We start from the raw sequence: 22,863 nt of genomic DNA, 5'->3' as shown, positions 1-22,863 counted from the left end.
CCCCAAAAGGGTCTCAGGGGAATCCCTGGGGTCTGCAGACCACACTCTTAGAAAAGCTACTTTGCAGTGTCCTTCTTTACCTTCTGTGTTTCTCTTTGTTTCTCTGCCTTTATCCCACTTTCCCTCTTTTCTCTCTCCCTCTCTCTTTCTCTTTCTTTGCCAGGTTGCCTGTAAATCACCCCCACTCCCATGGGCTGACACATGTATGTTTATGTGTGCATGCCCTTCTCTGCAGATGGGGACCCATCAGAAGCCTTTGTTCTGGACCTAGCTTCAGGGGAGTTTGGCACCATGAGGCCACTAGACCGGGAGGTGGAGCCAGCATTCCAGCTGCAGATAGAAGCCCGGGATGGAGGCCAGCCAGCTCTCAGTGCTACTCTGTTTGTAACAGTGACAGTGCTGGATGCTAATGACCATGCCCCCGCCTTCCCTGTGCCTGCCTACTCTGTGGAGGTGCCTGAGGATGCACCTGCAGGGACCCTGCTGCTGCAGCTACAGGCTCATGATCCTGATGCTGGGCCCAATGGCCGCGTGACCTACTACCTGGGTGCAGGTGCAGCAGGAGCCTTCCTGCTGGAGCCCAGCTCTGGGGAATTGCGCACAGCCACAGCCCTGGACAGAGAGCAGTGTCCCAGTTATGCCTTTACCGTGAATGCAGTGGATGGTGCAGCTGCTGGACCCCTAAGCACCACGGTGCCTATCACCATCATGGTGCGCGATGTCAATGACCATGCGCCCACCTTCCCCACCAGTCCCCTGAGGCTGCGCCTGCCCCGCCCAGGCCCTAGCCTCAGTACCCCAACCCTGGCTCTGGCCACTCTGCGAGCTGAAGACCGTGACGCTGGTGCCAATGCCTCTATCCTATACCGGCTGGCAGGCACACCACCTCCTGGCACCACTGTGGACTCTTACACTGGTGAAATCCGTGTGGCCCGCTCCCCTGTATCCCTGGGTCCCCAGGATCGTGTCCTCTTCATCGTGGCAACCGACCTTGGCCGTCCAGCTCGCTCTGCCACTGGTGTGGTCATTGTTGGGCTGCAGGGAGAGTCTGAGCGTGGACCCCGCTTTCCCCGGGCTAGTAGTGAAGCCATGCTCCGTGAGAATGCACCCCCAGGTGGGTGCCCAACCGTGTCACCCCGCTTTGTATCCCTGGATGGGTTGGGGTTACTAACTGAAAATAGTCCCCAGACTCCCTCAGTCTAGTGCTCACATTTCAACCAATATCATCCCCTCTGCAGGGACTCCCATTGTCTCCCCCAAGGCTATCCATACAGGGGGCTCAAGTGGACCCATCACATACAGCATTCTCAGTGGGAATGAGAAAGGGACATTCTCCATCCAGCCTAGTACAGGTAAGGGGCGGGAGCAGGGGGCTCTGTGAGGGGACAGGCTCCTGGCGGGGGTCCTCTTTGGGCCCGAGGAGTCTCTGGTTGGGGAGAGGCTGCCCTTGAGTAGCGGGCCGCAGACAGGAGGCTCTAGGGCAAGCAAGAGGTCTGTCGGTGATACATTCCACCTCCCTCCAGGAGCCGTCACGGTTCGCTCAGCAGAGGGGCTGGACTTTGAGGCAAACCCACGGCTGCGACTGGTGCTGCAGGCGGAGAGTGGAGGAGCCTTTGCCTTCTCCGTGCTGACCCTAACCCTGCAAGATGCCAATGACAATGCTCCCCGCTTCCTGCGGCCCCACTACGTGGCCTTCCTGCCTGAGTCCAGGCCCTTGGAGGGACCCCTGCTGCAGGTGTGGGGTGTGACGGGAAGATGGGGGGCAGGGCTGGGCGGACTTTGTCTGTGGCCAGCCCAGTGCCAGCAGCCTCCTGCTTTCCCCAGGTCGAAGCAGATGACCTGGATCAAGGCCCCAGTGGACAGATCTCCTACAGTCTGGCCGCATCCCAGCCAGCCCGGGGATTGTTCCGTGTAGACTCCGCCACAGGCACTATCACTACCACAGCTATCCTGGACCGTGAGATCTGGGCCGAAACACGGTGAGGCTCGGGTGGGTCTGTAGACCCTGAGACTCCATCCCAGGTCCATCCACTTTTGAGCCCCGCATGGAATCCCCTTCAATCCCTAGGCCACGTCTTGAGTTCCCCACCCCCCAGCCTGTCCTGAGCCCTCCTATCCCTGCCCAAGGTTCTCCCTTATCCCCAGGCCCCACCCCGATTGTGCTCTGTGTTCAGGCTGGTGCTGATGGCCACAGACAGAGGAAGCCCAGCCCTGGTGGGCTCAGCTACCCTGACGGTGATGGTCATCGACACCAATGACAATCGCCCCACCATCCCCCAGCCCTGGGAGCTCCGAGTGTCGGAAGGTGAGGACTGGGTAAAGTGAGAGGTACAAAGGGCGGTAGGGAAGCACTTTTCCCCACTCTGGGGCTCCAGGGGCCTCTGGGACCATGCCAAACACACTTGTCCCATGTATTGCAGATGCACTATTGGGCTCAGAGATTGCACAGGTAACAGGGAATGATGTGGACTCAGGACCAGTACTGTGGTATGTGCTGAGCCCTTCTGGGCCCCAGGATCCCTTCAGTGTAGGCCGCTATGGTGGCCGCCTCTCCCTCACGGGCCCCTTGGATTTCGAGCAGCGTGACCGCTACCACCTGCAGCTCCTGGCACATGACGGGCCTCACGAGGGCCGTGCCAACCTCACGGTGCTCGTGGAGGATGTCAATGACAATGCACCCGCCTTCTCACAGACCCTCTACCAGGTACTGATGCCCCACCTCTGGGCCCAGAGTTGTTCACAACGGAGGGGAGTGACAAGGCTGGAAGGATCTGAGGTGGGCTGGATGTCAGAACTGACTTGGGGACGGATCTTTGGGGATGTAAGACCAGCCTTATAAGTCCTGGGAACTGTGTCCGGGTTCTTCATCCGGTGCCCACAAATGGGGGAAGGGGCACAGTCCAAATTCTAAGGGGTAGATGCGCTCCAAGCTAGGACGGATGCCAAGCAGAGCTCATGAGACCAAGCTCCGGAACATAGGCTGAGTGGGCAGCTGGGACGCTTGGCCTTAAACCCTTGTCCTCACACCTCAGGTGATGCTGCTTGAGCACACACCCCCAGGCAGTGCCATTCTCTCCGTCTCTGCCACTGACCGGGATTCAGGTGCCAATGGTCATGTCTCCTACCACCTGGCTTCCCCTGCTGAGGGCTTCAGTGTTGACCCCAACAACGGTGCGTCCTTCCTGGGATCTACCCCTTATCCTTGACTGTGCTGGGCCATGTTTTGACCTCATTCCTGGAATTTCTTGCCTGAACTCTTAACTCCCTAGATCTCTGACCCAGGGAGGACATTTTCTGCCCTTTGTCTCTATTTTAAGCACTGTCCTGACTGCATGCCTAGAAGCCATTCTCTGAATCCTGGAGGCCCCTCTGTAATCTCCTAGCACACGGGCCACTCCCTGGAGTCTGACTTCCAAGGCCATTTCCCAGTCCTCGAAGGGTCACTCTGCTCACCCACAGCCTCTGCTGATGGCATATTTCTCTTCCCTTCTCATCTCAGGGACCTTGTTCACAACAGTGGGGACAATGGCCTTGGGCCATGAAGGGCCAGGAGTGGTGGACGTGGTGCTGGAAGCACGAGATCATGGGACGCCGGCTCGGGCAGCACGCACCACAGTGCACGTGCAGCTGCAGGACCAGAACGACCACACCCCGAGCTTCACATTGTCACACTACCGTGTGGCGGTAACTGAGGATCTGCCCCCTGGTTCCACCCTGCTCACCCTGGAGGCCACAGATGCCGACGGAAGCCGCACCCACGCCACCGTGGACTACAGCATTGTCAGTGGCAACCGGGGCCGAGTCTTCCAGCTGGAACCCCGGCTGGCTGAGACTGGGGAGAGTGATGGACTAGGCCCCCGGGCCCTGGGCTGCCTGGTGTTGCTTGAGCCTCTAGACTTCGAAAGCCTAACCCAGTACAATCTAACTGTGGCTGCAGCTGACCGGGGGCAGCCACCTCGAAGCTCGGCTGTGCCGGTCACCGTCACTGTGCTGGATGTCAATGATAACCCACCTGTCTTCACCCGAGCATCCTACCGTGTGGCAGTACCCGAGGACACACCTGTTGGAGCCGAGCTGCTGCACGTGGAGGCCTCCGACGCTGACCCAGGCCCGCACGGCCTTGTGCGTTTCACCCTCAGCTCAGGCGACCCTTTTGGGCTCTTTCAGCTGGATGAGAGCTCGGGTGACTTGCGACTGGCCCACCCCTTGGACTGTGAGACCCAGGCTCGACATCAGCTTGTCGTGCGGGCTGCCGACCCTGCCGGGGCACACTTTGCTCTGGCACCAGTGACCATCGAAGTCCAGGATGTGAATGACCACAGGCCAGCCTTCCCGCTGGGCTTGCTCAGCACCAGCCTGGCAGAGAACCAGCCTCCAGGCACTCTCGTGACTACTCTGCATGCGACGGATGGCGATGCTGGGGCTTTCGGAAGGCTCCGCTACGACCTGCTGGACGCTGGGCCGGGGCCTGAGGGCCGTGAGGCATTTGCGCTGAACAGCTCAACAGGGGAGTTGCGGGCACGAGTGGCCTTTGACTATGAGCACACAGGAAGCTTCCAGTTGCTGGTGGGTGCTACTGATGCTGGGAATTTGTCAGCCTCAGTCACTGTGTCAGTGCTGGTGACTGGTGAGGATGAATATGACCCAGTGTTCTTGGCTCCAGCTTTCCACTTCCAAGTGCCGGAAGGTGCCCGGCGTGGCCACAGCCTGGGTCACGTGCAGGCCACAGACGAGGATGGAGGTGCTGATGGCCTGGTGCTCTATTCCCTTGCCACCTCTTCCCCCTATTTTGGTATCAACCAGACTACAGGTGCCCTGTACCTGCGGGTGGACAGCCGGGCACCAGGCAGCGGAACAGGCACCTCTGGGGGTGGGGGCCGGACCCGACGTGAGGCACCACGGGAGCTGAGGCTGGAGGTGGTAGCACGGGGGCCTCTGCCTGGTTCCCGGAGTGCCACAGTGCCCGTAACTGTGGACATCACCCACACTGCGCTGGGCCTGGCACCTGACCTTAACCTGCTATTGGTGGGGGCTGTGGCAGCCTCCCTGGGAGTCGTAGTGGTGCTTGCATTGGCAGCCCTGGTCCTAGGGCTGGTGCGGGCCCGGAGCCGCAAGGCTGAGGCGGCACCTGGCCCGATGTCACAGGCAGCACCCCTGGCCAGTGGCTCTCTACAGAAGCTGGGCCGAGAGCCACCCAGCCCACCGCCTTCAGAGCACCTGTATCACCAGACTCTCCCCAGCTATGGTGGGCCAGGAGCTGGAGGACCCTACCCCCGTGGTGGCTCCCTGGACCCTTCACACTCAAGCGGCCGAGGCTCAGCGGAGGCTGCAGAGGATGACGAGATCCGCATGATCAACGAGTTCCCCCGTGTGGCCAGTGTGGCTTCCTCTCTGGCTGCCCGTGGCCCTGACTCCGGCATCCAGCAGGATGCAGATGGACTGAGTGACACGTCCTGCGAGCCACCTGCCCCCGACACCTGGTATAAGGGCCGCAAGGCAGGGCTGCTGCTGCCGGGTGCAGGGGCCACTCTGTACCGAGAGGAGGGCCCCCCAGCCGCTGCCACAGCCTTCTTGGGGGGCTGTGGCCTAAGCCCTGCACCCACTGGGGACTATGGCTTTCCAGCAGATGGCAAGCCATGTGTGGCAGGAGCACTGACGGCCATTGTGGCTGGGGAGGAGGAGCTCCGTGGCAGCTATAACTGGGACTACCTGCTGAGCTGGTGCCCTCAGTTCCAGCCGCTGGCCAGCGTCTTCACAGAGATCGCCCGGCTCAAGGATGAGGCTCGGCCGTGTCCCCCGGCTCCCCGTATTGACCCACCACCCCTCATCACTGCCGTGGCCCACCCAGGAGCCAAGTCTGTGCCCCCCAAGCCAGCCAGCACGGCTACGACCCGGGCCATCTTCCCACCAGCCTCTCACCGCTCCCCCATCAGCCATGAAGGTTCCCTGTCCTCAGCTGCCATGTCCCCCAGCTTCTCGCCCTCACTGTCTCCTCTGGCTGCTCGCTCACCTGTCGTCTCGCCATTTGGGGTGGCCCAGGGCCCCTCAGCCTCAGCACTGAGTGCAGAGTCCGGCCTGGAGCCACCCGATGACACGGAGCTGCATATCTAGCTGTGGCCCAGGCTGGGCCCCGACCTGGGATGCGCACAGTGTCCCCAATGCAGGCCCCATCTGAGCCTGCCCTGGGCAGCCTCGGACCATGATTGGCCGCGGGGGAGGCCAGATCCCCACCCCAGAGTCCTCCAGTGGGGACAGGTCTCACGTCTCACCCTGGCCCTGTCAGAGCACCAGCACCACGAGGCCCTGTTGGGCACTGACCTGTGGCCGGGTCCGGTGTGGAGAGGAAGATGATGAAGTAGGCAGCAGCCCTGGGTCCTCCTCAGTGAGGGCTTCTTGCCCTGTGCCAGCACCCTGAGATGGAGCTGAGACTTTATTTATTGGGGGGTAGGGGGAATGGGGGCAGTCCCTCTAACTTGTTTGGGCCCAGCTCCTTTGGGTTCCACTGACACCCCTGCCCCTGCCCAGAATCAAGTGCCAATTCTCACTCTGGAGCCTTAATAAACTGCAGTTTGTACCCAGTGTCCGGCTCTGTTCTGTGGGGGCCGTAGGGGTGGGGGGATGATGGGAAGCCACCTGGCACACTGTGGACACCTCAGGAGTCACAGAAGCTGGTGGACACAGGGGCATCTAGGGTGGGAGCGAGTGGGGATGGCACTGGGAGCCCGAGCCCAACCTGAGGCTATCACATCTCTCTGCAGTTGACCTTTCCCTCTAATGGGGGCAGGAGGCCAGAAGATGGCAGACAGCAGGGGCTTGCTTGTGGCAGTGACCTAGAGAGGGGTTGGCTGGCTGGGGAGAGATCTTGGAGATGACCAGCTCTAGGCCTGAGGGTCTTCAGGGAGGTGGGGGTGGGTACAAGAGCAGCCTCGTGGTGTATTTGTTTTCCATGGGGCCCCTATATACTCGCGTGTAATAAGGGCACACATTTGTTGAGCCTTTGCCATGTGAGGCTCTCTGCTGAGGGGTCCACCTGCTTTATCTCTGTAAATTTTCACTGCAACCCTCTGAGGCAGAGCACTTTTAACATAATAGTCTCCATATTCTACATGAAGAAACCTAGGCTCCGTACAGCTCGTAAGAACCTGGGTCTGTGGGCCTCCAAAGCCCCTTTCTGAAGCACCCCCTACACTGTGGCGAGTCCTGGATTCTGGCAGCAGGTGGGGAGCCCTGAGCGTACCCAGTGTTTGACCGTCCACAGAGGGAGCACCCGAGGAGCAGCCCCGCCCCTTCTTCAGCATTCAGGACCACCCATTCAAGGGAGGAGCCAGCATCGTCACTAGTTTCTAGGCAGAGACGGGAGGTGGTGCACTATAGGGCTCATGTGATCTGTCACATGACAGCGGATCTGCAGAAAGGCAGAATGGACCCCCGAGCCTGGTAAGAAACTAGGGGGCCCTGGGAGAAGGGAATCATGTTGGAGGGAGTATATGTTGGAGGGTGGGAACATAATGACAGTCCAGCTCCTGCTGAAACCCATGTGCTGCCCCTGCAGCCTCCTAGGGCTCCTTGCCCTCTTTGTCGCCGGCAAATGCAGTTACAGCCCGGAGCCTGACCAGCAGTGGACGTGAGTTGACTTAGCACTGACAACCCCTACCCCATGGCCTCTCCTGTACCCGTTTTCCTGGTTCTAGCCTCCCTCACCCCCCTTACCAGCTCCTGGTACCCACTCCATAGCCTTATTCCCAGGTTCCCAGATTCAGTCCCCGGTAATCCACCTCCTGTGATCCATATCTGCTTCTGGAATCCTCCCCAAGTTCTAGGTTCTAATGGTGAACCTTCCCATCCCTACTCTAATGAAGGCCATGTGCCTGACCCCTGACCCTACAGGCTGCCACCAGGCTGGGTGTCTCTGGGCCGTGCGGACCCTGAGGAAGAGCTGAGTCTCACGTTTGCCCTGAGACAGCAGAACCTGGAGAGACTGTCCGAGCTGGTGCAGGCTGTGTCGGATCCCGGCTCTTCTCGCTATGGTGCCTGATGGGACTGGGGGTGGGATGTGGGATGCAGTAAAGGGACACAGGACTGGGCTGAGTGTGGGACGGTGCAGGTCATGTCAGGGATGTGCTCTTGGGGCCTGTCGAGGGGGTGGTATAGGACAGATGAATGGCAGTGACCCTCATTAAAGAGTTTCTGAATAAAAAGGTGAATTGGAACTAGAGTGTCCAAAACTAATTCACATTCTTTCCTCCAAAACTTTCCACCTATGTTCATCAGGCTCAAAAACTGAAAGTGGGTATGGTTAAGAGCACAGGCTTGGTGATCAGATCTGGATTCAAATTCTGACTCTACTATTTACCAACTACCAGACAAATGGGGAAGTAGCATCCAGTACATATAAGTGCTCATTACCTCAAATTTCACCTCCCCCCACTAAATTCACTCTCATTTACTCCTCCATTCAACCCTAAGGCTGCCAGTTCCAGCTCTGAAATACTCCACTGTCTCACCATTCCTTGTTGCCACCAACTCAGCTGATTACTCTTTCACCTGGACTGCTGCCAGCCCCCTCACCGGTCTGCAGTCTCTTCCCCTCCACTCTTCTCCCCACTTTACCCGCTACTATGCTCCAGAAGGTCCATGGTTTGCTCCAATGGTCAAGCTGGATGGTGGGCTTCCCCTGCTGGAAGCCCTGCGTGGTGAGGGGGGCAGTCTAAGGTTCACCCGGGAGGTGTATTGATCCACACAGGAGAGCAGTGACTCGCCATCATGTTAAGCTCCAGTGTCTCCTGGTTAAAGTTCAAAAAGGGCAACTTAGAAAAGCAAGGAATGAAGGCAAGAGCCTCTACTGAATCCCTGCAGGAAAGTACCTGACCCTAGAGGATGTGGCTGAACTGGTCCGGCCATCACCACTGACCCTCCACACAGTCCAAAAATGGCTTTTGGCTGCTGGAGCCCGGAACTGCCACTCAGTGACCACACAGGACTTTCTGACTTGCTGGCTGAGTGTCCGGTAAGAGGGAATAATTGCCTCATGGAGGGCACCAATCATCCCATCAGGGAGATTCGTCACTGCAGTGGAAGGGAGCTGAGAGCTTGCCAGGGCCTGTGGGTGAAAACACTTGGGGAGATAACGACTAACTGCCCCGTGATGCTCAGGCAGCCTCCTCAGCTCTGTTCCATGCTTTCTGACCTCTGTTCTCTGATCTCTGACTTCAGACAAGCGGAGCTGCTGCTCTCTGGGGCTGAGTTTCATCACTATATGGGGGGACCTGCAGAGACCCATGTTGTAAGGTCCCCACGTCCCTACCGGCTCCCGAAGGCCTTGGCCTCCCACGTGGACTTTGGTAACACCCAGTGGGGTTGGTGGCGGGGGGGGGGGTCAGTGATAAAATGGGGGGTTGGAGGCTAAAGGATCTCTTCCTCAAGGCTGACTCCTCCCCACAGTGGGGGGGCTGCACCGCTTTCCCCCCACATCAACCCTGAGGCAACGCCCCAAGCCACAGGTGCCAGGGACTGTTGGCCTACACCTGGGGGTGACCCCAGGGACTGTTGGCCTACACCTGGGGGTGACCCCATCTGTGATCCGTGAGCGGTACAACTTGACGGCACAAGACGTGGGCTCTGGCACGACCAACAACAGTCAAGCCTGTGCCCAGGTGAGCCACGCGGAAAGCCTCAGGGTCCTTACCACCTCCCCAAGGTGCCTGACCAGCTGACTCTCTGACTCTAACCCCTGGGCTCTCACCCCCAATCCTGTGATCTGGGACAGTATCCCCTGACCTGACCCTTGGGGCTGTGTCCTCTGACCCATGATATCGCCTCTGATTCCCTCCATAGTTCCTGGAGCAGTATTTCCATGAGTCAGACCTGGCTGAGTTCATGCACCTCTTCGGTGGGAGCTTTGCACACCAGGCATCAGTAGCCCGTGTGGTCGGACAGCAGGGCCGGGGCCAGGCCGGAATCGAGGCCAGCCTAGATGTAGAGTACCTGATGAGTGCTGGCGCCAACATCTCCACCTGGGTCTACAGTAGCCCTGGTACTGCCAAGGGGACTGGCTGGTGGGGATAGAGGTGGGGGTGAGTGGTGGTCTTTGCTTCCCCAAGGGAATCCCGTGAGCTCCAGGGAGATCCTGACAACCTCCCAAATGACTGCCTTTATGCCCCAGGCCGGCATGAGTCACAGGAGCCCTTCCTGCAGTGGCTCCTGCTGCTCAGTAATGAGTCAGCCCTGCCACATGTGCACACCGTGAGCTACGGAGATGACGAGGACTCCCTCAGCAGCGCCTACATCCAGCGGGTCAACACCGAGCTCATGAAGGCTGCTGCTCGGGGTCTTACTGTGCTCTTTGCCTCAGGTGACCTCCTACTCTAAACCTAGACTCCCACACCCACCCAGCCTCAGAACTTTGACCCCGCAGTGACTCCTGGACCTGATCTCTATCTCATAATCTGAACTCAACAGGGACCACTGACCTGACCTCAACTCTGACCTCTTGCAGTAATGACTAACACTTGAATTTCCTCTCCGACATCTGAACCCACATTCCAAACTCTGACCAATTAAACTGAGTGGCAAACTTGGTCTCTCTCCCAGGTGACAGTGGGGCTGGGTGTTGGTCTGTCTCGGGAAGACACCGGTTCCGTCCCAGCTTCCCTGCCTCCAGGTAAGCACCCCAGTCCACCACTTGCCTGTGGCCACCAATTCATCTATGTCCTCATGATCTGGAACCTTTGTCTTGATCACACCAGGTGCTCCTGTGGCCCAACCCTCAACTTTACCTGCACCCCCCTCTTCTTCCTGTAGGTCGCAGGCCCCGAGTCTCCTGAGTAGGACATAGCTCCCAGTGTTCCACTTCCTCAGTCTCCAGGCATTTTAGGGGGAGATTTGGTGGGTGTTCCGTAGGAAAAAGTGTGCAGTCACCTCAGGCCATGCTTTGAGGACCCAAGATCTCTCAGTCATCCCCATGTACATACTTCACCAGAGTGCTTCCCCAGTCCCTCCAGCAAGACCCAGACCCATACTCACCCATCCCCATGCATCTTGGAGGTGCCCTTTGGACCCTGCAATCTGAATGCTGTCTTCTGTCCTCAGCCCCTATGTCACCACGGTGGGAGGCACATCTTTCCAGAATCCTTTCCGAGTCACAGATGAGGTTGTTGACTATATCAGTGGTGGCGGCTTCAGCAATGTATTCCCACGGCCTTCATACCAGGTATGTGTGTGTTTGTGTGGATGGAGGGGGGACGGGTGGGATCCTCAGTTCAGCAGATGATACTCACTCAAGAATGCCTTTTAGGAGGAAGCTGTAGCCCAGTACCTGAGCTCCAGTCCCCACTTGCCACCATCCAGTTACTTCAATGCCAGCGGCCGTGCCTACCCAGACGTGGCTGCACTCTCTGATGGCTACTGGGTGGTCAGCAACCATGTGCCCATTCCATGGGTGTCTGGCACCTCGGTGAGAATTAGCCTGGCTCCAAACCCCCACCCAGGGACTACCCTCACCCTCCACCCCCAAGACCTTACACCCAGAACCCCTGATTCCTCAGAGACCTCTGATCCATCCCTCCCAAAAAGTCCAATCACTCTGAACCCCTAACCTCTACTTGTACCCTCACCCTTGCAGGCCTCTACTCCAGTGTTTGGGGGACTCCTATCCCTGATAAATGAACACAGAATCCTCAGAGGCCTCCCCCCTCTTGGTTTTCTCAACCCACGGCTCTACCAGAAGCATGGGGAAGGACTCTTTGATGTGAGTTTGGAAGAGAGGGGTGTGGCCACTTACGTAAGAGTATGTCGAGTGCTAAGATGAACTTGAGGACAATTCTGATGGGGTGGGATAGCCTCTGGAATGTGAATACAAGGTGAGGTGCTGCAGTCTCCTAGTATCAGCAAGCCGGGATCTGATGCCCACCTTCTCCCTAGGTAACACGTGGCTGCCATGAGTCCTGTCTGAATGAAGAGGTGGAGGGTCAAGGTTTCTGCTCTGGCCCTGGCTGGGATCCTGTGACAGGCTGGGGAACACCCAACTTCCCAGCTCTGCTGAAGACACTAATTAACCCTTGATCCTTTCTTGCTAGAAGAGTGGGCCTGTCCACTGCCCCACAGCCGGTGGCTTGGTCCCTGGTTCTGCACTGTTGGGAGCCCTGCTAAACCCTCAACTGTTGACTGCTGCAGCTTATCTCCCTAACCCAGAAATGCTGTGAGCTTGACTTGACTCCCAACGCTACCTGCTCCCTTACACTCAGGTACCCCTGCCCCTGGCCCAGGTTCCTCTACAGATGCTATAACCTGCACTGTTTGGGAGCGTCCTCCGCACACCGCCCCCTCTTCCATTTCTTCTTTTATTTTTTTTTCAACTTTTTTTTCAGTTGTTTACACTGTCTGTGTAGTACACTATTTCACTTCATCTTCACTCCTCAATTCATTGCCATGAGACCAGACCTCTGCTCTTATTTTTCACTCTTTCCTCCCCTGAGAAACACTGAGAAATGAATGCCTCCCTGCTGCTTCATCCAGTGGACACTTCCCAATCTTTGCTTTGTGGGCTGTCACAGTAGTCTACTGCCTCTCCTTCCTTAGCGCCCAGGGCTTAACTTCTCCTCTGACCACTCCCTATTCCTCCTTCATTCCCTCTTCCTTCTTTCTCTTTCTCTGCTTCCTCATCGAATGTTGTTGTATTTCATTGCTCCATCCTTAGTCTTTTGCTCTTCTCACTCTACTCATTGACCCTGGAACAAATCAATCACTGGCATCCACAGCCATCACCATCTCCCTATATCAGAGTTTTTATCCAACAGTGATCGATACCTCAAAAGTAATATGTGTGATACTCAATATTTCATCTCCCTTCTTCCCAATCCCAAACTGTTCTCTTCTGTTTCTTCTTTGTAAATGACACTATGCTTCTTCCAACCAAGCCAGAAACCTAAAGTGTCATCCTAGACTCCCTTTTCCTCACCTCCTCCCATCATCATCTTCAATCAACAAGTCCTGCTGACTTTAAAACTCTTAAATATATCTTTACCAATCCACAAGTCCTGCCATTTGTATTTCCTAAGTATATCTAGAACTCATCGAATTCTCTCCATCTCTACTGCTACGACATTAGCCCTGAGCCATATTCCCTCTCCTCTGAATTGAGGAGGCCCTTGCAAGAAGTGTCCTTACTTTCCGCCCTTCCCTAAACCATCTACCAGAGTAAGATGCAAATCCCATAAGGTCATTTACTTGATTAAGACCCTTCAAAGATTACTGGATATAGTTCAGGCTTTTTATCATGACTTAAAAACCTAATCCCTTACTTGCCATTTGTTCCTGAGTAACAAATTGTTTATCCTTTCCTGCCCTCCCCACAGACACTTTCACTTTTGCTCAAGATATTCTGGGCCCTAACATTACACCGGGCTCCCTTTGCCTGGTTGACTTACAGAATTCTTTCGAGAGTCAGCTCAGAAGTCACCTTCTCGTGTGAACCTTTTGGCTCCCTGAAGCTAGTTGATTTTTGTATGACAGAAAAATCCTAGGTTCTTGAAAACAAACCTGTTTGATTCTTGGTTCTGATATAGACTAGGCGAGAGCCTTGGACAAGTAAGTTCAACTCTCTGAAGCTTTTTCCTCATCTGTTATGTGAGGATATTGATACCTGCCTCTAATATTCAGGGAATCATTAAACGGGATAAAGTTAATAGAATGCCTAACACACAGATACAGGCAGCAGCTGTTAGTTCCCTTCCTCCCTTGCACTGTACGCTCTGTGTCTACCTCCAGTATTTAAACCCCCATATATTGTTGAAATGGCCAGTTAACTCTTTGCCTCCCTTTCCAAGACTATTGGTGCCTAGAGGACTAGAACCTTGTCCTACTTAACTTTGTATTTGCAGGCCCTAGCTCAGGACTGGCAAATAGGAATTAAATAAATGTTTGCTGCATTGAAAAACCCACTCTTTCACTAGCTGTGATTTTTCAGATCTTGTTTATTCAGGCTGAAAGACAGCCGTCCCTCTGTATCCTCACATACTACAGCCACAGATTCAACCAACCATGAATTGAAGATATTAAAAAAAAAAAATTCCAGGAAGTTATAAAAAGCAAAACTTGAATTTACCGGCAACCATTTACATAGCATTTACATGGTATTAGATATTATAAGTAATCTAGAGATGATTTAAAGTATACAGTGCAAATACTATGCCATTTCATATAAGGGACTTGAGCATCCATGGGTTTTGGTATCCATGGCGGGGGAGGGGGGGAAGGGGGACAGGGGGTTTGGGGGAGGGTCCTGGAACCAATACTGCCCACCCCTCACCACCTATACGGAGGGTGGACTGTACCTCCCTCCCCATCTGCAGCAGCACTTTCTCCTGTTGCCCTCACTTCTTTGGGCAGCTGCCAGCGAGAGAGGCTATCCAACTCCACTACAAACCCTTAAAAGGCTGAATAAAGGGACTAGGAAGGATGCAGACTGGCAGGCGACCAACGGTCGAGAGGTGTCGGGGCGATGGGCCCCAAAGCAAGGTTTTCGGGCGTCAGGCTGGGTGAGGGGTCCCAGACCTACGGAAGAGACTCCTCGACATTCAAGCGTTCCCATCCCAGCGGATCCGCCTAGGAGAAATGTTCGCGCTATCGCGGTTCTCCAACACTTTGTCTCCGCCCATCGGTCTTCGTCATCTAGCCGCCGGAGGGGCCGCGGAAAGAGACGAGCAGCCTAAGGGAGGAGCGAACGTGACGTGAGAGGGGCGAGTCGCGAGGCGTGTGACGCCAACCCTGGTGCGTGCGTAACGTGAACGGAAGCGGAAGCGGTTCTGTTCGCCGCCTCTCCCACCGGCCCGATGAGCTGCAGCGGCTCCGGCGCGGACCCCGAGGCGGCGCCGGCTTCTGCCGCCTCGGCCTCGGGCCCGGCACCCGCGGTCTCGGCCCCCGCCGCGCTGCCCGCCGGCGTCGCTGCGGAGAACAAGGCCAGCCCCGCGGGGACAGCTGGGGGGCCTGGGGCTGGAGCCGCGGCAGGGGGCACGGGAGCCGTGGCGGCGCGGGCCGGGGAGCCGGCCGAGCGGCGCGGAGCGGGTGAGGGCCGGGACGGGTGAGGGCGAGGGCCGCGCCTTGGGCTGGCCCCAGCGGCGGGTGAGGGCAGAGGGTTAAGGCAGACCTAGCTGGGCCCCCGCGCCTCCCACCTCCATGTCTCAATTTGCTGGTTCTCCTCCAGCTCCGGTGACGGCGGGCGGCGCGGCGCCCCCGGAGGGGGCCATGTCTAACGGGGTTTACGTGCTGCCAAGCGCGGCCAACGGAGACGTGAAGCCGGTGGTGTCCAGCACGCCTCTGGTGGACTTCCTGATGCAGCTGGAGGATTACACGCCTACGGTGGGCTTCCCGCCTGAACAGGCTGCTGGCCCGCTGTCACGTCAGCTTCTGCCACGCCGCCTGTGTTTGCAGCGTCCTCTTGCGTTTACTCCCCTACTAGCTCTTGTGATTTATCCCTTCTGCCCACCCAAATGAGGAGCTTCCTGGTAGCCAGGCTTGCCCTCCATTTCCCGTACCCTCCCACTCTCAGCCCCACAGTACACAGGGCTAACACTGACAGTCGTCTAATTGACTTCTCAGATCCCCGATGCAGTGACTGGTTACTACTTGAACCGTGCTGGCTTTGAGGCCTCGGACCCACGCATGTGAGTAAACTCCGGGCAGGTTAGAGCCTTGGGTGCTTGTGTGGAGTTTGTTGCCCACCTCCTTCTCATACCATCTTTTTCTCTCTAGAATTCGGCTCATCTCCCTAGCTGCCCAGAAATTCATCTCAGATATTGCCAACGATGCCCTACAGCACTGCAAAATGAAGGGCACAGCCTCTGGCAGTTCCCGAAGCAAGAGCAAGGTGTGAGGCGAGGCTCGTTGAGTCAGTTATTACCTCCTACAGCAGCAGAGGCTTAAATTATACTGAAACCCCTTTGAGGGAAACTAAGCCCTAGGGGAGGTGAAAGACCTACTCAGGGTCACCCACCTGGGATTGAAATCTGGAATTCCTGTGTTCAGTTGGTGCTCTTCCCTTTTCCCTCAGGACCGCAAGTACACTCTAACCATGGAGGACTTGACCCCTGCCCTCAGCGAGTATGGCATCAATGTGAAGAAGCCGCACTACTTCACCTGAGCCACCCAGTCTAAATGTACTTGTCCATCCCCTTGTCCCCACACCAGCCTGTTTTCATAATAAACTTTATTGTGACAGGCAGGGCTGATCCCTCCCATGCTGGGAGACACCGTGTGGCAAGTGACAAAGCTTTAAGCCCATTCCCTTTTTGGGCCACAGTGGTAGGGATGGGGGCAGGGGATGGGCCCCATGGCTGGGGTAGTACCATGACTAGAGGCAGGGGAGGCAACCAGAGGCCTGCTGCTTTGGGGAGGTGCACTCCCCTAACCGTGTCCTGACACCTCTGGAGTTTAGACAAGGACTTTCCAGCCCTACTTGTCCTGCATCTTCTCCAGGATAGGCACAATCATGTCAAACTTGGGCCGCTTAGCAGGGTCTTCATTCATGCAGATCTTCATGAGTTTACATACATGGGGGGAAATGCCTGGTGGGATGGTAGGCCGAAGGCCTTCCAGTGCCACCTGCAAGCACAAGGAAAAACAACGTGGCTCTCAGAACTTGAGTCTCATGTGGGGAGCGGCCTCTAGCCCTCAGGACAGGATTCTGTATATTTGAACAAATGTAGGAAGAGCCCAGCCCCACTACAATTATTGTCACTACCACCACCATTCCCCCAACACAAGTATATCCAGTTATGCTCTCACCTTCATTCCAATTTCCATGTTGGAGAGGTCAGCAAAGGGTACCTCCCGTGTCACCAGTTCCCACAGAAGCACTGCAAAACTCCACATGTCTGCTGAGCGTCTGTTTGTGTCTTCAGGCTTCTTTTGCAGAGCTGGAGGGACAGGACTTAACTGTTCCAGCTGCCTAACCTGTCTCTGCTTCCCTTCCATTACTACTGAGCTGCCCCTTCTCTGCCTCCCAATATAATGCACTCACTCACCTTCAGGGGCCACCCAGGCAGGTGCATACATGCGTCCGGGGCACTGGAAGGAGAACTTGACGTCGGCCATACTGATTCGAGCAGTCATGTCCTCATCAATCTGAGGAGGAGAAGATAGTTGTGTGGAAGGAGGTAAGTCCTATTCTAGATAGGGAAAGGGCTTCTGTGGCCTGGGCCGGGAGTGAAGTTGTGACCTCACCATTACACTACGACTGTTGAGTGCATGTCGTGGGATGAGGGGCTCTAGTGTGTGTAGGAAGGCCATGCCCCTTGCCATGTCCAGCGCAAACTTCACAGCCTGGCTCTGGTCCACAACGAAATCTAAAAGAGGAGGCAAGAGTTAAGTAGTTTGGAGAGGCTTACACTTCTCTCCCCTCCCCCGCCACGACGAGATTTGGCATCCCCTACTCACTGGTGCCTTCGTGTAGCACATTGTACAGGGATCCATATGGCATCCAGTGTGTGATGAGGGTGGGGTGAGGAGCAGGTGGGGACTGACAGGCACCGAGCACTGGGAGCACATTCGGGTGGGAGAAAATCCTGGAAGAGGGAGAGAGTGTCCCTGGCTGAGACCCAGCATAAAAGATCTCCCTCTGGGTGCTGGGCAGGGTTCCTTGGAACCCAGGCTTCCAGTTTAGGCCTTGCCGCACCTGAGCCGGGGACACTCCTCGTTGAAGTCCCTACTCTTCCTTGTACTCCAGTCTCGAACCTTCAGCATCTTCACGACGATGTCATTCCCCTGCCAGCGGCCCTTCCATAGCTGAGGGACAGATATGGGTTAGAAGGCTTTAACTAAGGCCACTGCTTTCCTGCCCACTAACTGGAGGAAAAACTTAAAATGAGTGCAGAGCAGGTAATGTGTCGGGGGGTGGGAGGGCAAGGGCAGGGGTCACCTCTCCAGAGTGATTCTCATTGAGCTTCGCCAGGAAGTTGAGCTGTTTGAAGTCAATGCCGGAGTGTTTGTTCAGAGTCCCATTTCCTGAGAGTACGGGCAGGTCAGGTACTTCCCTCTAACCAGGCTCCCTCTCACCCAGCCCCAGGAGCCCAGGATTATTCTCTATCACCACCCCTCCCCTCACAACTGACTCACGGGGCCGAGTGCGGGTAGTCCCCTTCCAGAATGTGTCCTTGTATGGAATACGGTTCAGATTCTGGCCCATCTTCTCTGCCCGCTCTAAGGAAGAAAGACAAACAGTCTTGACCTCAGCTGTTGTGTGGTGGGAGGAGATAGGCTGAAACATGATAAGACATGAGCGGTGGGTGGGGACAGACCTCGGAGAAGCTCTCTCAAGGGTGCCTTGGCTTTGTCCACAGGCATCTCTCCATACTTGTTACAGATGCTGACAAGGGCCCCATTAGCCACGAGGTCCTGGAATTAAAAGGTGGCTGTGATGAGGGCAGTCACAACCAACCATCAATGTAGATGCAGTACAAACCCTGTGAATGTCGTGAGTACTGGGCAGTACTCATAGGATGGGTTGAGGGTTCTAGAATCTCCCACTCAAGCTTAGACTTTGCTTCCCACCCATCCCAGAACTCTGGGCCTGAGTACTCACCTCTGCCACCTGATCTTGGCCCCAAAAACAGGCATAGTGCAGGGGCACATTCCCATGCTCATTCACTGCATTGATGTCAGCTTTGTACTGCAGCAGCTGGTCCCCATGGCCAAACAGAAAGAGGCAGAAGGTACAGTCAGTCCCAAATGAGAGATGTGTGTTGAGGCATGCAAGGAGGGAGAAGAGTATACATACTTTCTATGGTATGTTATAGTGCCTATGGCTGACTTCCAGACAGGTACATCAAGTAGATGACAGAGGCAGGGGTTCATACATACCTTCTGTACAATATCACGGTGCCCATGACTGGCTGCCAGGTGCAGAGGGGTGTCATCCCCACGGTTCATCACATTGATTCGTGCCCCGCGCATGATCAGCATCTCGACCACAGCAGATCGGCCTTCTCGGCAGGCCCAGTGCAAGGGGGAGAAGCCATGATCGTCCCTTTGAGGAAGGGGCAATGGTCATTGATCTGGAGGTGGGATGGGGGCAAAGGCTTTGATACAAAAAAAACTGATAGTCACTCTGCATACTCTCCCTGAGAAACTTTACCTCTAGGACTTTGATTCTCATTCATGCCAGCAACTCCCAAAGCTGTCCAATTCAGACCTTCCCCTGAGCTTCAAACCCAACCAACCACTACCTGAAATCCCAACAAATCCACATGATTCATTGTCTCCATCACCACCTCCCACTAGCCTTTCTTCCCTGGCATGCCCTCATTACGTGGTAACATTCTTCATCTGGTTTCCTTTGCACCCCTTTTGCAACATCTGTTGGTCCTTTCTGTTTTCCACTGCATCTGGCACATCCCCCTACTACAGTACTTGTCACACTGGATTGTAAAAATCTGTTAGTGGCCTGTCTTGTCTATTAGACTAAGCTTCTTGAGAGAAAGCAGTGACGGCAGCTGTTCAGTGCACGTTAATGGGAAGGAGGAGTAGGTTTGAAAAGGAAAGCCGCAGCTCATGGGAGAGGAAGCAAGCTTACTGATTGGTTCTGATACTGAAATTAAGATCTAAAAAGGAAATGGAATTAAAATGATGGTTTGGAAGGGTTTATAATGAAAAGGAGAAATGCTTTTGATAAGTCATTCATGATGAAGTAGATACCACCACATAAGACAGGATTCCTCTACTCAAGCAATCCTGGGCACAGAAAACAAGAAAATGAGAATGGCTTCTTTAGAAAGAAAGCTACACCTGACTTTTTTCTTTTCTCAAGAACTTGTATTTTATAAAGTAAAAGAAGTGTACAAAAAACAAAAACAAAAAAAAAACCCAACTGTGTGGAAGCTAGGCCGGCCTGACAGCCTGGGGCCATAAAAGGAAATTCCCTCCAGTCCTGGGCTGCAGATCCAAGGGGCGGAGCAGGGGGGCAGTCCGTGGTCTGGGCCGGGCAGCCTCAGGATGCCTTAGTGCTGCGGTCACTTCCCGTGTGCGGGCTCTGGGCGGGGCCTGGAGCCGCCACCGCGGGCCACCCAGATGTCCCCACAGCCAATGTGGGTGGTGGGTGTGGCCTTTAACTTAGATTTCCCTCCACAGCTGCCCTCATCTGCTCCCAAAGATAGCCAAAACCTTTCCTGGGAGGTGGGTATTCCCCTTCCTCTTCCTAAAGCAATCACCACCCCCTGCTTATCAGTCAGTTTTGCATCCCAGCTCTTTAATTTGTGCCCCAGCTTATCAGCCTCTGGCAGTCTGTAGCCCCAGGGCAGGCCAGAGCCTGAGAGCAAAAGTATAGGCACAAGGGTTCTGCCCACTGTCAGGCTGCTGGTCACCTCAGAACCTGAACTTTAGTCCCGAAGAGGCCAGCAGGAAGTTCACCCTCACTTCATATCCAGCATATAGCCAGTTGGGCCCCCAAAGCCTATCTACTCAAACCAGCACCGGTTACGCTAATGCCACCCCTTCACCTTTTGGCAGCTGAGTCTTCCTAGATGCCAGGCTCACTGGACAACCTCACCTGACCCGTTATAACCCCACCAACAAAATACTAACTGCACTCGCTGTCTTTATCAGAGCACCCTTTGAAGAATTATATGAAAAACGGAAGGAGTGACTGCGAATTATGGAGAAATAGCATAGAAGCCTAATGGAAAACTGTAAAGCCTGGATGAAGATGACAGGTGATCCTTACCTCTCAAACCTAAAAAATAAAATCTCCCAACCTCAAAAACTAAAATTTTAAAATAAAATTAAAATCCACCATGCTGAATCAACATCACTACAGCTTTTCTTGTCCTCCTGTCTCAGCCAGCCTTAAAGAACTTGTCTACATTCACTTTCTCTACCTCCCATTCAACCTGTCACAGGGCTGCTGCCTTGAAGGCGAGCATTATGTCTGATTCTGGACCTCTAGCACCCAGCACAGAAGTTCAGTATAGTTCTTTAAATGAAGGAACCTAGTCTAGTTTCTTCACTTGTTTTCCTCTGAAGCAGCCCTCACAGAGATCATCAAACATATAATTAATTGTAAATTCAGTGGTTACTTTAAAGTGCTCAAGTTCTTTGACCTCTCAGCAGTCTATAGTACCGTTGACCACTCCCCTTTTGTTGAAACATTCACTTCTCCAAGCCTTACTAGCATATTTTCCTGTTTCTCCTTCAACCTCCAGTTGCTCCTTTTTGGTCTTGTAGGTTTCTCATCCCCTCTGTTTCACACCCTCCTCTTCAGGTGCCACCTACATGCTAATATCTCCCAAATCTGTCTCCAAGTCATATCTCTCTCTTGAAATCCAACAGCCTACTCAACATTTCCACTTCACTGTACTGTCACTTTAACATGTCCAGATTGGAACTCATCACCCTTCAGTCTTGTCCATGTCAGTAAAAGGAACCACCATCTACCCAAGTGCCCAAGCCAGAACGCTGGTCATCATCTTTGACCTTCCTCACTTCCCACACCAAGTCTCACCAATTCTTTATCCTAAAGATTTCAGGAATTTGATCATTTTTTTCTTTTTTACCTGCCCCAATTCCAGTCCAAGCTATCACCACTTCTGGTGCCACTCTTCACATCACCACCTGCTCTTCACAAAGCATCCAAGATGACACTTAACAAATGGACAGTCTCATCATATCATTACATGGCTTTAAACTCTTGTTCTTGGAATAAATGCATTATTATAGTCTAAATATTCTTGCATGATCTGGCTGACCCTTGCAGACCTTTCCAATCTTATCTCCTGTCGTTCTCCGCTTGTACCCAGTGCTTCAGCTCACAGAAGCCCACAGAGGTCTTCTATCCTCTAGCCATATGGAACTCCGGACAATTTCTGGGCACCCTCTTCTGGGTGTCTTGCCCCCTAGCTTTTGCCCATGCAGTTTACTGAGGCTAGAAAAGTTCTCTGCAGCCTCTGCCTGTGAAATTCTTATTCAGTCCAGATTCAGCTCAAACAACAGCTTCCTGTGTGGAGACCCTCTGCCCCGCTGACTGGCTGTGCTTAGCCCTCATCACACTAGATAGGAAAGTCAGCAGCCCGCACCAGACGTGAGCACCCCACATCAAGGAGAGAAGCATGTCTTTACCCTTCCTCTCCCCCACCAGCCACTTCAGCTCACCCCTGGTTGAGGTCGTTCTCCGTGTTGTCCAGCCACAGGCGGACGGCAACCGCATTGCCCTCCCGGCACTGAGTGAAAATGTCGTCCATAGCAGCGTCCCGGCGCTGAGTCCCCTCGATTGGGAAAGCGTGGGGACTGTAGAAGGATCCAGGGAAGGGGGGGTGAGCCCCAAGCCTTGTCCCTTAAAGGAGAGAAGTGTTTGTGTTGGGGTGGGGGTCTGGGCACTGCGTACCCGGCTACTGGAGGTCTGTGAAGGGGTTAGGGGGGCAGCGGGATGATCCCGTACTGTGTCCCCTGGGAGCGAGGGACAGGCGGGTCGGGCGAAGTAGGGGGTGATTAAGAGGCAGTACCTCCCGAAGGGATGTCAGAGAGCAAGCACAGAGACCCTACCCGCGGACAGAGCTGGGGGGAGGGGGGAGTTTAGGCGCCCTATACCCTAGGGGAGGGGATCGGAGGTCCTTCCCGGGGATGGCCTTCGTTCCCCACTCAGAATGGAGTAGGCGGAGTGAGGGGTGACCGCCTCGTAGAGCTTGAGACTTGGGGAGGGGGCACGGGTGCTCCCACACTCACCGGGACTCGGGCTGGAGGAGCCTTCTCCGGGGAACTCCCGTCCGGCCGCGCCCGCCGCCCGGCCCCGCCCCTGGCCCTCTCTGGCTAGCGCGGGCCTCCTTCCCCCAGCCCTCCAGCCCGCCTTCCTTGACCTTCTAGCCCACCAGTGTCTAAACTCGA

The 22,863-nt window shown here is 55.2% G+C and overlaps 4 protein-coding genes across 4 annotated transcripts in view; 3 read left to right on the top strand and 1 right to left on the bottom strand.

The window, feature by feature from the left end:
• The window catches only part of DCHS1 (dachsous cadherin-related 1), a 34,778-nt gene extending 28,538 nt beyond the window's left edge, over positions 1-6,240 (top strand). Inside the window, exons 14-21 of the mRNA XM_060018429.2 lie at positions 236-1,114; positions 1,239-1,352; positions 1,524-1,735; positions 1,825-1,979; positions 2,175-2,305; positions 2,421-2,704; positions 3,033-3,171; positions 3,500-6,240. Of these exons, the coding sequence (XP_059874412.1) occupies positions 236-1,114; positions 1,239-1,352; positions 1,524-1,735; positions 1,825-1,979; positions 2,175-2,305; positions 2,421-2,704; positions 3,033-3,171; positions 3,500-6,111 (4,526 nt within the window). The 3' untranslated portion in view covers positions 6,112-6,240. The remainder of the gene's footprint in view (positions 1-235; positions 1,115-1,238; positions 1,353-1,523; positions 1,736-1,824; positions 1,980-2,174; positions 2,306-2,420; positions 2,705-3,032; positions 3,172-3,499) is intronic.
• A 1,146-nt stretch (positions 6,241-7,386) lies between these two features.
• TPP1 (tripeptidyl peptidase 1) lies at positions 7,387-13,935 on the top strand. Its single transcript, XM_060018430.1, has 13 exons — positions 7,387-7,437; positions 7,553-7,624; positions 7,888-8,027; positions 8,857-9,007; positions 9,214-9,341; positions 9,442-9,653; positions 9,835-10,033; positions 10,163-10,351; positions 10,591-10,660; positions 11,089-11,209; positions 11,294-11,452; positions 11,621-11,746; positions 11,920-13,935. Exons 1-13 carry the CDS (start codon positions 7,394-7,396, stop codon positions 12,058-12,060), a joined length of 1,752 nt encoding a protein of 583 aa, XP_059874413.1. The 5' UTR covers positions 7,387-7,393; the 3' UTR covers positions 12,061-13,935.
• Positions 13,936-14,784: 849 nt separating this feature from the next.
• TAF10 (TATA-box binding protein associated factor 10) lies at positions 14,785-16,184 on the top strand. The gene is made up of 5 exons (XM_060018426.1): positions 14,785-15,060; positions 15,200-15,354; positions 15,595-15,659; positions 15,748-15,862; positions 16,046-16,184. Exons 1-5 carry the CDS (start codon positions 14,829-14,831, stop codon positions 16,133-16,135), a joined length of 657 nt encoding a protein of 218 aa, XP_059874409.1. The 5' UTR covers positions 14,785-14,828; the 3' UTR covers positions 16,136-16,184.
• A 262-nt stretch (positions 16,185-16,446) lies between these two features.
• ILK (integrin linked kinase) lies at positions 16,447-22,819 on the bottom strand. Its single transcript, XM_060018425.1, has 13 exons — positions 22,705-22,819; positions 22,135-22,315; positions 18,853-19,018; positions 18,575-18,670; positions 18,291-18,387; positions 18,109-18,192; positions 17,912-17,997; positions 17,669-17,778; positions 17,431-17,558; positions 17,218-17,339; positions 17,019-17,118; positions 16,780-16,910; positions 16,447-16,596 (listed from the first exon to the last, which is right to left on the bottom strand). The coding sequence occupies exons 2-13, from the start codon at positions 22,221-22,223 to the stop codon at positions 16,447-16,449; spliced, it is 1,359 nt and encodes a 452-aa protein (XP_059874408.1). The 5' UTR covers positions 22,224-22,315; positions 22,705-22,819.
• Positions 22,820-22,863: the final 44 nt, after the last annotated feature.

Source organism: Delphinus delphis, chromosome 8 (assembly GCF_949987515.2).
Source record: "Delphinus delphis chromosome 8, mDelDel1.2, whole genome shotgun sequence".
NCBI lineage: Eukaryota > Metazoa > Chordata > Mammalia > Artiodactyla > Delphinidae > Delphinus > Delphinus delphis.
This window is presented reverse-complemented; position numbering and strand designations above follow the sequence as displayed.

What these genes read in the sequence shown, in the direction of transcription:
- TPP1 (XM_060018430.1), top strand. Translation starts at nt 7,394, where the DNA reads ATGACAGCGGATCTGCAGAAAGGCAGAATGGACCCCCGAGCCTG. An exon ending in GAGCCTGACCAGCAGTGGAC is followed by an intron (nt 7,625 to 7,887) that starts GTGAGTTGACTT and finishes CTGACCCTACAG; the next exon opens with GCTGCCACCAGGCTGGGTGT. An exon ending in CCCAGCTTCCCTGCCTCCAG is followed by an intron (nt 10,661 to 11,088) that starts GTAAGCACCCCA and finishes TTCTGTCCTCAG; the next exon opens with CCCCTATGTCACCACGGTGG.
- TAF10 (XM_060018426.1), top strand. Translation starts at nt 14,829, where the DNA reads ATGAGCTGCAGCGGCTCCGGCGCGGACCCCGAGGCGGCGCCGGCTTCT. An exon ending in GAGGCCTCGGACCCACGCAT is followed by an intron (nt 15,660 to 15,747) that starts GTGAGTAAACTC and finishes TTTTCTCTCTAG; the next exon opens with AATTCGGCTCATCTCCCTAG. An exon ending in GTTCCCGAAGCAAGAGCAAG is followed by an intron (nt 15,863 to 16,045) that starts GTGTGAGGCGAG and finishes CTTTTCCCTCAG; the next exon opens with GACCGCAAGTACACTCTAAC.
- ILK (XM_060018425.1), bottom strand. Translation starts at nt 22,223, where the DNA reads ATGGACGACATTTTCACTCAGTGCCGGGAGGGCAATGCGGTTGCCGTC. An exon ending in GCCAAGATCAGGTGGCAGAG is followed by an intron (nt 18,388 to 18,574) that starts GTGAGTACTCAG and finishes TTTTAATTCCAG; the next exon opens with GACCTCGTGGCTAATGGGGC. An exon ending in CTTGAGAGAGCTTCTCCGAG is followed by an intron (nt 18,193 to 18,290) that starts GTCTGTCCCCAC and finishes TTTCTTCCTTAG; the next exon opens with AGCGGGCAGAGAAGATGGGC.